The sequence below is a fragment of the Gymnoscopelus braueri genome (assembly GCF_963280865.1).
Source record: "Gymnoscopelus braueri genome assembly, chromosome: 8".
Classification (NCBI taxonomy): domain Eukaryota; kingdom Metazoa; phylum Chordata; class Actinopteri; order Myctophiformes; family Myctophidae; genus Gymnoscopelus; species Gymnoscopelus braueri.
The window spans coordinates 8,068,054-8,083,684 of record NC_137609.1 but is presented as its reverse complement, the minus strand read 5'-3'; the positions used below and the strand labels follow the sequence as shown (position 1 = coordinate 8,083,684).

General features: G+C 39.2%; 2 protein-coding genes across 3 annotated transcripts in view; both read right to left on the bottom strand.

Moving 5' to 3' along the window:
- Positions 1–4,709, bottom strand: part of LOC308090232 (uncharacterized protein) — a 31,300-nt gene extending 26,591 nt beyond the window's left edge. The window contains exon 1 of the mRNA XM_080435295.1: positions 4,567–4,709. The gene's annotated coding sequence lies outside the window, so the exon portion shown is untranslated. The remainder of the gene's footprint in view (positions 1–4,566) is intronic.
- A 1,870-nt stretch (positions 4,710–6,579) lies between these two features.
- On the bottom strand, positions 6,580–9,240 carry LOC308090189 (uncharacterized protein). 2 transcript variants are annotated; one of them, XM_080435249.1, is made up of 2 exons: positions 9,079–9,240; positions 6,580–8,565 (listed from the first exon to the last, which is right to left on the bottom strand). In XM_080435249.1, the coding sequence occupies exons 1-2, from the start codon at positions 9,203–9,205 to the stop codon at positions 7,064–7,066; spliced, it is 1,629 nt and encodes a 542-aa protein (XP_080291375.1). In that variant the 5' UTR covers positions 9,206–9,240; the 3' UTR covers positions 6,580–7,063. The 2 variants fall into 2 exon arrangements, with proteins under 2 accessions (XP_080291375.1, XP_080291376.1); XM_080435250.1 differs by having other exon boundaries at positions 6,580–8,562.
- Positions 9,241–15,631: the final 6,391 nt, after the last annotated feature.

Below are 15,631 nucleotides of genomic sequence, written 5' to 3'. Positions count from 1 at the left end.
AAAGGCAACCGGAAACTGACGGAATACATCAACACTCTTCAAAAGGGACAGATCTACAAGCTGACAAAGCTTTAAAAAAAAAAGTATTGGCATCAAAATATACTTAAAGGGGAATTTTGGACTAAAGTTTTCTTACCTTTTCTATGACGTTATGATATCTTAGGATGAATGGTACAGTAGAAAAATTTCATAACTCCACCCCTGAGCCGCCACAGCTTAAAAGGTGCGCGGATAGGCCTTAGGTTAGATCACATATTTTAATAGCTTTTTTTTTTTTTTTTTTTTTTGAGATCTGACGTTCATAGTGACAGAACACTGTCCCAAAAAAAAAAAAAAAAAAAAAAAAAAAAACAGAAGTCTCGCTAGACGAGATTGAAATCTCGAGATTTCAATCTCGTCTAGCGAGACTTCCGTTTTTTTTTTTTTTGGTTGCATGGTGTTCTGTCACTATGAACGTCAGATCTCACCAAAAAAAAATCAAAAAAAAGCTGTTAAAATATGTGATCTAACCTAAGGCCTATCCGCGCACCTTTTAAGCTGTGGCGGCTCAGGGGTGAAGTTATGAATTTTTTCTACTGTACCATTCATCCTAAGATATCATAACGTCATAGAAAAGGTAAGAAAACTTTAGTCCAAAATTCTCCTTTAAGTACTAAAAGTAAAAGTAGCCTTGCGCTGATCTACAAATTGAAGATCAGCGCAAGCGAGTCCCTCAAGGGCGTACCGTCATAGAGGCCAATGGGGCCATGGCCCGGTCTGGAAAACTCTGCTCCCCTATTTTTTTCCTCTACCGGCGCAGTAGCTCCGCAGCCTCCGCCCACCCCACCGTTCCCATTGTCAAGCGGCCCCAGCCAGACATGCTAATTGCCTCTAATAAACAAGTCGTGATCTCTGTGGCTGTGCTAAACATGTTCTGCAGGTTTTGGCTCTGCCGTCTGCCCTTATTGAAATGAAGGGTCGCTATGCTGTGTCCCTCGACTCCCTCGTCCTGTGTGCACTAACAGTCACTGCATGCACTGAATACCAGTGGTGGAAAAAGTACTCAAATGTTTTACTTAAACAAAAGTATCAATTCTGCGATGAAAAAATACTCTGTTACAAGTAAAAGTAAGGTATTCAAAATGTACTTGAGTAAAAGTAGAAAAGTATTGGTATCAAAATGTATTTAAAGTACCAAAAGTAAAAGTAGGCTACTCATTATGCAGAAGGTCCCATTTCACAAGTTTCGCGCGCGTACATGCCCGTGACGCAGTGGGTGGGGGGCCGGGGGGAAGGGGGGAGTCATTAAGAATCTTGCCCGGTCCACGTTAGAACCCACCATACGCGCCTGGAGTCCCTCACACGATTAAACGTTTATAAAGTAAATAGCCGACTCTCACGTGTAATGAAGAGAATAAGAATTTTGTTTACAGTTTAACCTCACAACCAAAGGCTAAGAAAACTTGGAATAGATATTATATTGTTACAGGGAAAAAGAGATGCAACATAAAGTGGGAGTGAAACCCGTTTTTATTTAGAACTTAATATATATTTACATTAACTTAAATATACTTTAACGTGTGTGTGTGGGCAGGGGTGATGGCCTCCATAAGATGAATTTGAGGGCGGAACACACACGTGTTGCATGATGAACTACATGTAAAAACGTCAGAGGCTTGACATGTTTGATTTCAAATCTGTTTCAATATGCAAATAACTCGACCTGTATTGTTAGAAAGGTACATTCCAGATAATTTAAGGAGTGCTGCATACATCCCTAGGTATGTGCAGAGACCGGTTTATAATTTCATGGTACAGACGTAAATTTTCTCTCTCTCTCTCTCTCTCTCTCTCTCTCTCTCTCTCTCTCTCTCTCTCTCTCTCTCTCTCTCTCTCTCTCTCTCTCTCTCTCTCTCTCTCTCTCTCTCTCTCTCTCTCTCTCTCTCTCTCTCATAGGTTATTGGTTTATCTATGATCCTAGATTACTGAGTTTATCTTGTAAATCACATCTGCTAAATGCCAAAATTGTGAATTGTAATTTAGCTTTTGTAATTTACACTGTGTCCTAGTTATTTGTGTTTGTGAAATAGCCAAATAGCCATAGTTTCCCACATCTAAGTTGAGAACACCATCCATTCTGCTACCACTACTACAGATACTACACTGTGCATTTAGCAAGACTGACTACAGTAATGTTCTAATCAATGTGGAAAGCAAAACATCGGACGGGGATGATGGGGAGGGTTAGGGGTGTCAAGATACACTAATTTCACGATACAATACATGATGTTGGGCATATGATATCGATATGATACATTATTAATGTTCTTTTCTCATGTATCATCAACATTGGCCATCATCTTTAGTTTAAACTAACTTTATAAAGCAATTTAAAAAACAATTACAAAGTGCTTTGTACACACAAATAAATACATTTGTGCAAGCTAAAGGGAGAAGTGAAGTTCTCACTAACTATAAACCCATTGTTTCAGAGGACAGATACACTAATATAACAAATATAATATAATATAACACTGCATGACTATAAATTCCACAAACCTCATATTCTTGTCATTTGGACTTTACCAACCAAGTGCAGCCTAGTTATTTCCAACAGCTCAAAAAAATCTATAATACCAGTATAGAAACTATCATCGACTGACTCGTTAACCAGATCCAAGGCCACTTCGAGAATATGCTTTAGGCTGTGCTAACCAACTGGATTCTCTTTGATGCTTCTCATCCTGTTAGTGATGAATCTCTCTCAGAGTAGCTGCTGGCACTGAACTACCGAGGGGTGTTGAGCCCCTGTTATAATGCTGGGGTGCGGTCCTGACATCACTATGGTGATGTCAGATAGTGTCAGACGTCTCTATATATGGAGCTGCCTATGTTAGTTATGCCCAAATATGGGACCATGACGTCAGTCCTGGACGTGATGGTTATGTCTATACATGGAGTTTCTGGGAAGGGTTCGCTGATGTCAGACTCCGTACATATGGCACGTTTAGGTCTCTATGACGACTTTGCAGGTATATCGTCTCCATCTATGGGGATCTCCATATATAGGCTATTGCTGGCAAATATGCCCTGAATGTTTTCTACAACCAGATACAGTATAATACCATGTAAACCATCTTAGATGTAGGCCTACTTGAGAGTGCAGAGGCATAATTGCTTTGATTAACGAGCGTCAACAAGCATCAGCTGACACACAACACCTCCTCTCTGCAGTGCTTTAAACTGAAAGTGACCGGAGTCTGTTTCTCCAAAATACCTTGAATATGATGGAAGACATGATTAATAATTACTGTGATTATGATAAGCTTTACATTTCATATCATACACCATACAGTAAGAACTCCTATAACTTTCATCGGCAAAAAAAAAAGGAAAGTGTTTTAATAACAAAAAAAATATTACGATACAGTATAACATCATGACAATGCCTATCGTCACATTTTAAAACCATGATAGGCTATATCGTGGGACAATATATCGTGACACTCCTAGGCGGGGAGGGTTCATCTTTTTTTTAATCACTTGGGGAGGGTCATTGATTTTTTTTTTGTCAAAGGGAGGGTCATGCCATTTTAGATCAGGGCACATACATTTTCTCCAGGGGTACCCTTCTTTAAAAATCGACCTGTCCCTTACAGGTCTGTAACTCTGACCTTGAAATTTTGAGGTTGAGAACCATTGCTCTATAGCAATGATTACTATCAGAATATAGAGCTTTAACCTTTCAACAAAATCGATTTTGTTTTAACCAAAAAAGATTTAAGTTATATGGAGATTAACCACTGTAATGCTATAAAACACTGATGTAACTATAGGGTTACAATGATAATAGTGACGTCAACAACAACATGCTACAAAACAAGGTATATCAATGTCTTGCTGCTGCTATGGAGCTATAGCCTTATATAAAGTCTCGTAAATGTATTTTGATCGATTTTGACATTTTTTACACCCCCCCCCCCCTCATTGCCCTGGAATGTAAGCTCCAAAGCCCGTACTTCTCCAAACATGTACAAATGCTAATTTAGGGTGCTTACCCGGTTGTCCCAAATGTTAACTTGGTGTTCGGCCTGTTTGTGCAATGTATTAGTCCTTATTCTTTAACAAAGAAGTGTTTTAATCCCTTTGTGGCCGAACGCTATTCCCCCCCTCGTTTACTTCCTGTTTACATTCAGTGTAATTCCGGCTTTCACCGGATGCACCTCCGACAGAATCGTCCACAACCGGTATTAAAACACTTCTTTGTTAACGAATATGGACTAATACATTGCACAAACACGCCGGACACCAAGTTAACATTTGGGGCAAGCGGGTCATATTTTGCATTTGTACATGTTTGGAGAAATACGGGCTTTAATGGTGACATTCCAGGGCAATCTGGGATACTATGAAGCTACTATGGAGTTTGTGTTTATGATCACTTTATAACAAGCTAACAGCTAAGAGTAATTACATTTATGTTCCAACTTAAATTATGTTAAAGATAAATAGATGAAACAAGACACGATCCGTTCATCTTAAATGTTATAAATAGATGAAAGACAACATGAATGAGTTGATCTTTACCTGCTGTGTTTCAGTGGTTGAGCTGCTAACAAACTTCCTCCTGCTGCTTAACGACGACACTGTTTAGAAACGACACGTTTTACTTTTCTTTGTATTTTACTTTTATGTAAATCTATGGTATTTTAAAGTGTCAACAACAGTCAGTCAACACACCATGTTGTTTTCACAACTGCATTGTGGGTATGTTCTTCTTCTGACGACCACTTTGTCTAGACGCCAGTTGGTGTGTTGATGCCCCCTACTGTTGGTCTTGGGGACTGTCCATTGTGTAGCAGTACTACAGTATGTGATCTTCCAGACCTGAAGAGAAGAGAACATCCATCTAGGAGTGCAACAGTTCATCCAACAAAATGTCAATTATTTATATTTGTTATTGATGACCAATAATTTAGTAAATTAATCAATTAATGAATTGATCCCTGTTTTGGACATGTCATTAACAAGATCTGCATCTGGCTCTCCGACAACAAACTATCATTACACCTGGGTAAAACTGAACCCATCCTCTTTGGGTCCAGTTCTAACCTTAGCAAGGCTGAGAGTTTCACGATCAAAGTGGGTGATGATGTTATCACAAGAAAGGAGGAAATTACCTACCTGGGTTCCATCTTGGAGGCAAACCTCTCCGGTAACAAAAACGCAGAAAGAGTTATCAAAAAGGTTAACCAAAGAATACGCTTTTTGTATAGGATCGGACGTCTAGTCAGTAAGAATACTCTGAAGATTCTTGCAGGGGCCCTCATACAAGGTTATTATGATTATGCATGCACTTCATGGTATCACAACACCCCCAAGGCCTTAAAAACAAGGCTCCAAACATCCCAAAACAAACTAGTAAGGCTACTTCTTGGCCTCAATTACAAAACCCATCTAACCCCTGCTCATTTTGCTAGGATTGGATGGCTTAGGGTTGAGGACAGAGTACAGCATCTTGCTAAGGGCCTGGTTTTCAAGATACACCACAACATTGGGATCCCCCTGTATTTGTCTAAATACTTCCAAAATGTTAATGAAGTCCACGATCATAACACCAGAGGCATCTCCACTAATCATGTTCAACCCAGATTTGTCTCAACAAAGTTGATGGCCCCTGTCTAAGTCTTAGCCCACCCCCCCAACACCCCCCCCTCCCTGATTTTTTCTTCTCTTGTACATAGTTTTCACTCTTCATACCAGTAACCTGTAAGCTGATTGTATGACATTCTGTATAGTAGTGTGTATATCTGTCTGTCTCTTATGTCATCATGATTTGTGTGCATGGGGATCTCGTCTTAAACAAGCTCAGTGCTTAATGAGTCTCCCAGTTTAGTAGACCTTGTATTGTGAATTTGTACTTCCATGTACTGATGTTCTCATGTCTTACTACAGAAAGTACATCAATCAATTATTAGCAAAAATCGTACAAATTATAGTGAAAATATTTTAAGTACAAGCTCACAACGAATCAAGATGCAATGCATTTTGAGCTTGCTGATCAGCTATTTTCACTAGTCTTGCACAGTTAACCTAATTTGTTGAGATATATATATATATATATATATATATATATATATATATATATATATATATATATATATATATATATATATATATATATATATATATATTATTGGATTAATCTGAAAAGTAATCTATAGAGTAATCACTTACAAAATCATGGATAGTTTCAGCACTGCATCTATCACAGCTTTGAGCTTCCAACACTGCACATTGATGCTGCACAGGTCTGATCCTCGCGTCCCACAGAAATGCAGTTTACAACACATACCAATACCATGTTACAGTATACAACACTTACCAACATATAACATGTGTTAACCATATATTTTTCAAACTATGTGAATATATCAATATTTCTATGATAGGCTATATTCATAATGTAGGATGAATTCAGACTGTGACAAAGAAGCTATTTTTGTAGTAGAAATATTTAATGTCATGGAGAAGAGAATAATGGAATACAGTTCAGAGTTTGGTTATTGTACCAGAATGTTCTAGTAAACAGGAAAATAGTTCCGTTAGATAGATTGATTGTAATGGATGAATTGCATTGGGTCAGGCCGACCTAAAATGGTGTAACTTATCATGAGACTTCATATAATTGTGTGCTAAGATGTAGGGCCACAAAAATGTCTAAAAACACACCCACAATCCTATTTCATCAGTCCTGTCTGCAGATATGGCTCTGCTGGTATATTAACAAATGTATACATATATATACACTTCTAAAAATGCATAGCTGCATATATGGTTACTGTTAACACTTAAAACAAATAGAGGAAATTGCGGATTGAGGAAATGAAGGATTTAAAAGTGAAAAAAACAAACAAGAGACGAGTGTTAAGGGAGGCCTCTGTCGACTGGAGCAGTTATAATAGCAATAATATTTCTGCTTTTCTATCCACCTCGCTACCAACATACAGGTGTTTAATTTGATCCTCCCAGTGAGCTAATTTATAGCTGAACGTTTGTTTCCCTTGGTGTGAATAAACTGGTGTCATTTTAGATTACTAAAACAACTAAAACTCTCGTCTTTACGTTTACAGTAGAAAGGTTTTTCTCCAGTGTGGATACGCTGGTGTTTCTTCAGGGAACCTGACTCACTGAAACTCTTGTCACAATGTTTACAGTGGAAAGGTTTTTCTCCAGTGTGGATACGCTGGTGTCTCTTGCAGGAACTTGACACACTAAATGTCTTGTCACAATGTTTACAGTGGAAAGGTTTTTCTCCAGTGTGGACACGCAGGTGTATCTTCAGGGGACCTGACACACTAAACCTCTTGTCACAATGTTTACACTGAAAACGTTTCTCTCCAGTGTGGATACGCTGATGTGTCTTCAGGGAGCCTGACTCACTGAAACTCTTGTCACAATGTTTACAGTGGAAAGGTTTTTCTCCAGTGTGGATACGCTGGTGTTTCTTCAGGGAACCTGACTCCCTGAAACACTTGTCACAATGTTTACAGTGGAAAGGTTTTTCTCCGCTGTGGATACGCTGGTGTGCCTTCAGGTCACCCGACTGATTAAAACTTTTGTTACAGTGAGCACACTGGAAAGGTTTTTCTCCGGTGTGGATACGCTGGTGTCTCTTCAGGTTATCTGAGGTATTGAAACTCTTGTTACAATGTTTACAGTGGAAAGGTTTTTCCCCAGTGTGGATACGCTGGTGTGTCTTCAGGTCACCCGCCTGATTAAAACTCTTGTTACAGTGCGTACAGTGGAAAGGTTTTTCTCCAGTGTGGATACGCTCGTGTGTCTTCAAGTAACCTGAGTGATTGAAACTCTTGTTACAATGTTTACAGTCGAAAGATTTGTCTCCAGTGTGGATACGCTGGTGTGTCTTGAGGAATTCTGACCGACTGAAACTCTTGTCACAATGTTTACAGTGGAAAGGTTTTTCTCCAGTGTGGATACGCTGGTGTGTCTTCAGGTTACTAAACTGATAAAAACTCTTGTTACAGTGCCAACACTGGAAAAGTTTTTCTCCGGTGTGGATACGCTGGTGTCTCTTCAAGTAATCTGAGGTATAGAAACTCTTGTCACAATGTTTACAGTGGAAAGGTTTTTCTCCAGTGTGGGTACGCTGGTGTATCTTCAGTTCACCCGCCTGATTACAACTCTTGTTACAGTACGTACAGCGGAAAAGTTTTTCTCCGGTGTGGATACGCTCGTGTGTCTTCCGGTTACCCAACTGAGAAAAACTCTTGTTACAATATTTACATTTGAAAGGTTTTTCTCCATCTGGTTGAGTTAAAGTCTTGGTAAACTGTTGATGACTGGAAGATCCTGGTTGATCAGTGTCTCCTTGTTCCTGGCTGGTTGTAGAGCTGGTGATTTGCTGACAGGCTGATGAGGTGATCTGTCCATTCCTCAGCATTTGGCAGTAGAGGTCGTTGTGTTTACTCCTGATGTGTTTATGGAGGAAGACCTGAGATGTGAAGGAGTATGAACACTCAGAACAGGAGAAGAACTGAGTTTGGGAAGACTGGAACCTCACTCCTGCGAGAGGGGGGGGGAGGAGGACAGAAGGGGAGAAGGCAGGTTAAAAATGGTAGAGTACACATACAACCTGAAAGCTTCCATCATCAAACAAGTCCGTTGTTTAGCTTCCCCGTTAACTCATTCAGTGCCAATAAAATATAAAAATAATTGCATACCGTGCCAGCCAAAAATACATAGTAAAAAAAAAAGCGCTCAGGAACCGAGATACATCCCTTTTCAGTAAAAAGTTAAACAAGAAGTGAATGGAGCAGCAAATCTTCAAATGATGAAATCTGGTTCTGAACGTCTTTTTCCAAAAAAAAAAATATTTTTGTTTACTATTTTTTCAAAAACACGTCAAACACGTCATTGGCACGTTGCGCCATAGCGGTAAAACACGTCAAACAAGTCAATAGCACTCAATGAGTTAAAATGTCTGATTTAATTGTATTTTTCATCGACCTCTTTAATTCCACCTCCCAGTTTTCCCAACCCATGTAAGTCCTGTTCCTGTGTTTAACACTGACTGACCTCCACTGGTCTCCTCCCAATCATCACTGTCTTCGGTGTCAGATTCAAGCTCAACTTCAAATTCAGAACAGTGTGAAGAGATGTCTTCATCATCATCTTCACTTTTCACTGCTAGTAATGTCAACATTGACCCAACAGGCTCCTCTGGTCTTTGAAGTAACTCCTCCTGTTCCTCTTTAATGTGTGGAGGCTCTGGTTCCTCCTGGAGCAGACTGGGGCTCCTCTCCTCTTTACACATATCTAGTTGGAGCAGAAAAATAACATGATAGTTAACACTGGATTCCTGAAGTGTAAATAAACATTTCCATCCTCCATGTACAAAAGGAGGTATCACCTACTTAAAGGGGAAATCCACCCATTTTCAATATTTAACTATGTCATTAATATAGCATAAAGGAGTTGTGTGGAAATAAGAGTGTAATTTGCAATGTTAATTTTTTTGCAATGTTACATTTTTTTGCAATGTTAATTTTTTTTTTAATTTTTTCTTATTTCCACACAACTCCTTTATGCTATATTAATGACATAGTTAAATATTGAAAATGGGTGGATTTCCCCTTTAAGGTGCATTCCCACTGAAAGATAAATAAATAAATAATATTTCTAGTCACTTGAATCTCATCATTTTGGTCGCTGGGTGTTGCGATGGGACAAAAGAGTTAATTTGCGTGTTCAACTAATCGCCTCTTCAAGCTGTCAATCACTAAACATATGGAAACCGTAGACAATTCTAATAAAGTTTTATATGTGTAAAAATAAGAAAGATTCAGCAACTACAAGTTCTAGTTCATGGCAGAAATATTGATACTTTATAATCAAGCTGTGAAAAACACAAAGCGTGTGTTTTTCCCCCTTCCCAGCCTGCTGCCCAGGGATCAAATTTGTACACATACTATAGATAGAAAATGTACACAGGACCCCCTCCAGGGTTCATTTACTGGTGTTAATTTAACTCTGGAGTGTACAAATGGAACCAAATGGACATGTAAGGGACCATTTGGTTCAATTCTGTACACTCACAGGTATACAAAAACTCCCAAAACGGCTCAGTGTCTGGCTGTGCGTCTACAAGGGCTCGTGTGTTGTCTTTGCTGTGTTATTAGTTCCCGGCAGAGGAAATTTGGCCATAGGCCAAGCCATATAGAACAGGTAAATTAAAAAAAAGTGACCACCAAAGTGGAAAAAGCGGCACTCCAAAATAATAGATGCAAGACAGGCTCAGATACACGTTCTTCTATTCATAAAGAACGCTAATGCGTTTCGTATAGAACAGGGTTTGTCTGTATGTATGTACAGTATGTATTTCCCCTCAAAAGTAGACCAATCACATCTCATGCAGTTAAATTGACATCATGAAACAGAAACATCTCCACACATGAAAGCTTGAAATGTCAGGTGAAAGTTGGGTCGTAGTTTCAAATCTATGTAAAACAGTTTTTATGCTCTGTACGTCTAGAAATAGGTCTGTGAGTCTGCGAATCTGTCTGTCTGTGTGTCTGGGACGAATCTCACAAACCGTTTTGACGATCGGCGCCAAATTTCTGCACACTGATCAAGGAAGTATTTTTCCACTTCAGATAGAATGTACTATGTACAATGTGAAGTTATATGGTGCAGTGTTTCTTTAGTATTGCATTTGCGCAAAAGAGATGTGCATTTTGGTTATGGTAATGAGACAAACAAGGTGAACAATGAATTTTTAGAGATATTTTAATGATAGCTAAATATCAGCATGATTACTATCAGTGTCAAAATATTTTTCGCAATGGTTATTGTACAGTGAAAATTAGATATTGTTGCTTCTATTTGTTTTTTATGTTTCTGCAACCAGACAGAATGAGTAATTTGTTTAATCATCAGGATATTATCATTGTCATTATATAATTTGTCATGATTATTTCTCAGTAAAATTAGATATAGTGACAGCCCTACAACAGAATAGGAAAACATAAATAGAAACATTCAAGAAAGAGTGAGCACATGAAACGTACTGAGGTGTGGGTGGTCTTCAGGTTCCTGTTTAATAGAGATAGCCCTGGCTGAGTCTGGAGAGTTCATCTTCACCTGCAGTCTGGACTCCACACACTGGTCTGAAATGAGGGAATTGAATAAGGACTTTAAAGATGGGATTCCATGGTTCTTTTCCCCCTAAAACAGTCATTGGGTATTATTATTATAGTAGAGATTCAGGCCACTTACACCTACGTCACACTTCCCATCCGACCAATATGTCTGAGTCATAGTGTTGGCGGTTTACCTGGATGGTCATTCTAGGCCTGACACACTACAACATGACAAATGTTTAGTTGGTAAGGATTCAATGTCTGGTGCATGAAGACATGGAGCTCTAACTTCACCTGACAGTCAAATTAACTGTCAAATTACTGTGGACAGAGTAAAGATCCTCCTAATGGTTTACATACGTTTACACCTCGTTGCTTAAGTTATATAGAGATTAACCACTGTAATGCTATAAGACACTGATGTAACTATAGGGTTACAATGATAATAGTGACGTCAACAACAACATAAAACACAACAATGTATATCAATGTCTTGCTGTAGCCATGGTTCACATGACGCTCATCTGTCACAAGCGTCATGACGCTACTTGTTGTTTTTTGAAAATCTTACATTGACAACCAGTACATCTACATTAACGTTCAGATTTCAAATATAAAGTGCTGCTGACCCCCCGGCCACGGATGTAACCAGTTTAAACGCCCAGGTCTAAGTACCCTTATCTTCCGTATTGTTCAGTAAAAAGCATTTTAATCAGATCCGCGGCCATTTTCTATTAAAAATAAAATAATTATAACGTATCAAAGTGCAATACACCTCCCAATCGACAGGGGCGCGTAGTTGAAAGCATCGAGAAAATTCGGAGAAAATGGCCGGCGATCTGATTAAAAAGGTTTTTTATTGAACAATACGGAAGATAAGGGTACTAATAGACTCAGGCGCTTTAACTTGTAACATCCGTGGCTTTGGGGTAAGCACTTTATATTTGAAATCTGAACGTTTATGTAGATGTAATGGTTGTAAATGTAAACATTTAAAAAAAAAACAGGAACAAGTAGCTCCGTGACTGTCATGATATGACAGTCATGTTTCGGGGCTATAGTCTTGCTGCTGGCTGCTATGGAGCTATTGTTTGTGTTTATGATCACTTTATAACAAGCTAACAGCTAAGAGTAATTAGATTTATGTTCCAACTTAAATGATGAGTTAATAAAGACGATATGTCTGAGTCATAGAATAGTCATAGAATAGATGAAACAAGACGTGATTCGTTCATCTTAAATGTTATAAATAGATGAAACATAGCTCCGACGTAACCTCTCCCTCTGCTGTATAGCTCCGAGATGAGGTTCCTCGTTTGTCCGTGCCGTTTTAGCAGGACATTGTCGCACATTTCCCACTTTACATGTTTCTTACCCCTTTCTGCACATCGTATCCAAAAAGTAAAGGTTTTCTGAAATGCTCTCATGTGCTCTCAAATTTTAACGTACAATAAAATCTATCCAACGAGTTGAAAAAAGCGTTTAAATCGCTTCTCTCCTCAGCCGGTTCCATAATATTATGCATTAGAAGATGCAATTCAACATTTGACGAGTAGGGGAATCAGTAATGTTATCTCTACGGGCGCAACTTCCGGGTATGTCTTAAAAACATGTAACCGGAGGACAGAGGCAAATTAAATACTTTTTACAACTCGTTGGATAGCTTTTATTGTGCGCTAGAACTTAAAACATCTGAAAGCATTTCAGAAAACCTTTACTTTTTGGATACGATGTGCACAAAGGGGTAAGAAACATGTAAAGTGGAAAATGTGCGACAATGTCCTGCTAAAACGGCACCGACAAACGAGGAACCTCATCTCGGAGCTATACAGCGGAGGGAGAGGTTCCGTAGGGGCTAGATGAAACACAACATGAATGAGTTGATCTTTACCTGCTGTGTTTCAGTGGTTGAGCTGCTAACAAACGTCCTCCTGCTGCTTAACGACGACACTGTTTAGAAACGACACGTTTTACTTTTCTTTGTATTTTACTTTTATATAAATCTATGGTATTTTAAAGTGTCAACAACAGTCAGTCAACACGCCATGTTGTTTTCACTACTGCATTGTGGGTATGTTCTTCTTCTGACGACCACTTTGTCTAGACGCCAGTTTCAGTATTGCTGCCCCCTGCTGTTGGTCTCGGGTACTGTCCATTGTTTATATACTGTAACAGTACTACAATATGCAGTGGTGGAAAGTAACTAAGTACATTTACTTGAGTACTGTACTTAATGGAATACAGTTCAGAGTTTGGTTATTTTACCAGAATGTTCTTCTAGTAAACAGGAACATAGTTCTGTAAGATAGATTGATTGTAATGGATACATTGGACTGGGTCAGGGCTGACCTAAAATGGTGTAACTTATCATGAGATTTCATAATATTGTGTGCTAAGATGTAGGGCCACAAAAAGGTCTAAAAACACACCCACAATTCATCAGTCCTGTCTGCAGATATGGCTCTGTTGCTATATTAACTTATACATACTTATAATAATGCATAGCTGCATTGCATATATAGTTACTGTTGTGAAGGGAATGCTCTATGCTGAATTTCGGGTGCTGATTCTATTGTTCCCTAGGTTCACGCCAGTGTGTCGTCCAGAACACCACTTTAGGCCCTTAATATTTCCAGATATGAAAGAATAGGACAGAGAGAGGCTTGATGCTGGGTTTTCCTCTTTAACTGGTCTCCTTTGCAGCAGTACAGACATGTAGTAGTAACAGTCCAACAATAATACACATACGTGTGGTTTTCTGGGAATAAACAGAATAGAGACAAAATAAATGCATTAATAAAAGTGGTCTGTACCAATAATTACACATATGATATCAAACCAGTCAAATGGTGTCATCTAGCTAGAGAGATACAATACCAAAATAGTATACACTTCAGAGTTTAGAATGAAGAATAGAAGTTGTATATCCAAATACAATATGTATAGGAACTGTCATAACAGAACTGTGACTAGAAATGACTGTAGCTTGAATTAGGCATAATGCATCAGCATGACATGACAAATAAACATACTGTAATGTCAGAAAGTCCTATACTTTTAGGCACTACTGGTTGCCGATGGCCAGGGATTAAGTTCAGAGGTCTATAAAAACTGAAGTCCAAACCGTAAATTGAGGGTGATTTATTCTGTCACTTGGTCGTCACTTAAACATACAAAATAATAAATACAATTAACCTTAAACACAAGGGAATCAGGCGCGTATGGTGGGTTCTAACGTGGACCGGGCCAGATTCTTAACCCCCGCTCGCGGGGGGCGGGTGGGGGCTCGCGCAACGATGGCTGATAAGTGACAGTCTATTGAGAATTACCATCATCATGCAAGAGAGAGAAACGTGAATAAAACACAATATGCAAGTATAATCAATGTATGTTTTTTTTATTCTCAAAAGTGTATTTACAACCGCTTTATACTGTTTACCTGGCAAGAGAACCGGTTTGACGGGGAAACCGGTTTTTAATGGCCACCCATTAACAATTCGGCCGAATGCAAATAAGCCCGACTTGAAAACAAAGGCGAATTTCTGTGGTTGGCTACAAGAGAATAGGGTGAGGGGGTGCTAATGTTGTTATGTTGATTTTTTGTTTTTTTCCCCCTGGGGGAGCAGAGTTTTCCAGACCGGGCCATGGCCCCATTGGCCTCTATGACGATACGCCCTTGAAGGGAATACAGCCCAACAGCCCTCTCAAACACAGTCTTCTCGAGCACAGTCAAAAACTGTGTGCCTCTGGCACAAGCAACACCTGCGCTTGATTACTGACCCTGTTATCTTGGCAAACCTTGTCCTTGACCGCGCCCCGCAGACGCAGTGACGTCATCAAAGAATGAGAAAAAACTGAAATCATACATATGGCTTGTTGTGTCAAAAGTCCTGTACTTCTGGCACTACTGGTTGCCGACGCTAGAGTTGTTTCGATCACTCCAGCATACACTCCAGTGTGCCAATCACTCCAGCATACAAATAAAAAATACAATTAAACATGAACAGTTAAACGTAGGGTGGCTAAACCAACAGCCCTCCTAAACACAGTCAAAAAACTGTTTGGCTCCCATAAGCAACACCTGCCCTTGATTTCAGACCTCATTAAATACCTTGGCAACCTTGGCCTTGACCGCGCCCTGCAGTGAAGTCATCAAATAGAAAACATGGCTCAAATGGCTCTTATACACCAGCCCCTAATTGCTACTGGCATAAAACAGAGCAATTCAAAAACAAAAAATTACAAAGAGCCATATATCAAAACAAAATCAAAATACAAAAACCCTTTTAGGTAATAATAATTCAAGCAATATTCAAGATTGCATATCTAAACTCAAAGAGTTCCAATCTATACCTTGACAAAAGGCAGATTTTAGAGAGAGGGGTGATGAGGTGATTTATCCTTTCCTTTCTTGAGCTCTGCCACCTTCCTTTTCTCCTCTTACTTGAGCTCTGCCATCTTCTTTTCTTCCTCTTTCTTTGGCTCTGCCA